The sequence below is a fragment of the Babylonia areolata genome, chromosome 9 (assembly GCF_041734735.1).
Source record: "Babylonia areolata isolate BAREFJ2019XMU chromosome 9, ASM4173473v1, whole genome shotgun sequence".
Lineage (NCBI taxonomy): Eukaryota > Metazoa > Mollusca > Gastropoda > Neogastropoda > Buccinidae > Babylonia > Babylonia areolata.
The window spans coordinates 8,544,810-8,547,309 of NC_134884.1; the positions used below are offsets into that span (position 1 = coordinate 8,544,810).

The 2,500-nt window shown below is 41.3% G+C and overlaps 1 protein-coding gene across 2 annotated transcripts in view; it reads left to right on the forward strand.

Moving 5' to 3' along the window:
• LOC143286043 (15-hydroxyprostaglandin dehydrogenase [NAD(+)]-like) overlaps positions 1 to 2,500 on the forward strand; it is a 107,842-nt gene that overhangs the window by 96,369 nt on the left and 8,973 nt on the right. For both annotated transcript variants that reach the window (XM_076593572.1, XM_076593573.1), the window contains exon 6: positions 1,101 to 1,177. In XM_076593572.1, coding sequence (XP_076449687.1) covers positions 1,101 to 1,177 — 77 coding nt within the window. The remainder of the gene's footprint in view (positions 1 to 1,100; positions 1,178 to 2,500) is intronic.

A 2,500-nucleotide genomic window follows, 5' to 3' on the forward strand; every position in this document is an offset into this window, starting at 1 on the left:
TGGGTCATTCAGACGCCCACTGGACATCCGAGGGGTCTGTGTAGAGGAGAAGAGAGAACTGGCTGTACTGAGTGAGTTAAGATATATGAGAAGCAACCGGATCTTCTTCTTCTTCTTTGCGTTCGACAGCTACGCAGTCAGGGTCGAAGTCCGAGGGATGCCACAAACTCGGACGTCCGGTGAAGATCGGCTGCCGTCCCCCCCAGAGCTTGGTGTTGAGGTCAGCACCCCCAGGCCAGGACTGCTGCCGCATCTTCTCATACAGGGGGCAGTCTTGGAGAATATGGGATGGGGTCTGGTCAGCCTGGCCGCAATCACATAGGGATGTGGCTGCCACTCCAGTCCTCTTCAGGTGTGCTCGGAGGCCGCAGTGTCCTGTGCGAAGGCAGTAGATGGACATCGAAAACTCTTTTCAGAAGAAGAAGAAGAAGAAGAAGCAACCGGATGAGTCACTGTTTGTTCCCCCGTCTCGCCAGCTCCGTTCTTCCTCTGATACTCGACTTCTCAGGATACCTCACGTCAGAAGTAAGACCTATGGACACAGATCGTTTTCTTTTCAATCGCCAAAGATGTGGAACAAGCTCCCTGATAACATCCGTCATTCTGATTCCCTCGCATCTTTTAAATCTCGACTCAGAACTCACCTTTTCCCTCAGCAATAAGTTCAATTGTGGCATGTCCACTTCCTTTGCGTTAGCTGTGCTTGACTATGTGTGTATACATATGTATGTTTACATAACTACATGTATGTATATGAATGTGTATTGTGTGTGCGTGTGTTTATGTAAGTTTGTGCCTGCCTATGTACACGTATGTGTTAGGTATGCTAAAATGTATGTATGCATTGTGTGTGTGTGTGTGTGTGTGTGTGTGTGTGTGTGTGTGTGGTCACATTTTGGTGTGCGTATGTAACATTGATGTAATGTGTTATGTTAACAAAAGCGTTTTTGTAAAGCACCTAGAGCACATTTCTGGATAGTGTGCTATATAAGTATCAATTATTATGATCATGATTATGATTATGATGATGATGATGATTATTATTATGATTATGATTATGATTATGATTATTATTATTATTATTATTATTATTCCTTCAGGTTTACGGCCTCAGCCAGAAGGGCCGGTGTACTGTGGAACCAAGTCAGGGGTCATGATGTTCTCCAGGTCCATTGCTGTACGTGCTGTCACCTCTATCTATCTATCTATCTATCTGTCTGTCTGTCTATCTATCTTTATCTATCTGTCTGTCTGTCTGTCTGTCTATCTATCTATCTATCTATCTATCTATCTATCTATCTATCTATCTATCTATCTATCTATCTATCTGTCTGTCTGTCTGTCTGTCTGTCTGTCTATCTATCTATCTATCTATCTGTTTGTCTGTCTGTCTGTCTGTTTATCTATCTATCTATCTGTCTGTCTCTCTGTCTGACTGTCTGTCTGTCTATCTATCTATCTGTCTGTCTGTTTATCTATCTATCTATCTATCTATCTGTCTGTCTGTCTATCTATCTATCTATCTATCTATCTATCTATCTATCTATCTGTCTGTCTGTCTGTCTATCTATCTATCTATCTATCTATCTGTCTATCTGTCTATCTACCTGTCTGTCTATCTATCTATCTATCTATCTATCTATCTATCTATCTATCTACCTACCTATCTATCTATATGTCTGTCTGTTTGTCTGACTGTCTGTCTGTCTATCTATCTATCTATCTGTCTGTCTGTCTATATATCTGTCTGTCTGCCTTTTTATCTATCTGTCTATCTATCTATCTATCTATCTGTCCAGCTATCCATCTATCTATCTATCTAACTATCTATCTATCTATCTGTCCAGCTATCTATCTATCTATCTGTCTACCTATCTGTCTTTTATTCTGATCGTTTCTTTTATTACCGATCTGTTTGTCTCTCTGACTATCTATCTGTCTGTCTGTCTGTCTGTCTTTTATTCTGATCGTTTCTTTCATTGCCGATCTGTTTGTCTGACTCGCTTACCCTTTCTTTCTTTCTTTCTTGGTCTCTCTGTCTCTCCAACTCCCTTACACGCTGTCTCTTTGATTCTTTGTCTCTCTGTCTGTCTATCTTACCATCTCGTTGTTTTTTTCCTTCTTCTTCTCTGTCTGTCTGTTTTTTTTGTTTTGTTTTATCTCTCTGTTTCTCTCTGTGTGTCTCTCTGTGTCTGTCTGTCTGTCCTCTCTCTCTCTCTCTCTCTCTCTCTCTCCCTCTCTCTCTCATTCTCCACCTCTGTCTATCTATCTCTAAACAAACCATTATCCACAAACACACGCAAAACATTATCAGGTCTTAGCATGATCACGTTTGAGTGACACACACACCATTGAGGACGATAACAGGTACTTAAAAAAATACCCCCCCCCCCCTCTCCCCTTTTTTAACAACACGAAAATCGGTACTCAAAACAAATCAACGACACTCACGATTTAGCACAGAACACTGCTGTACTCAGCAACCTTACAGGTTTCGTAA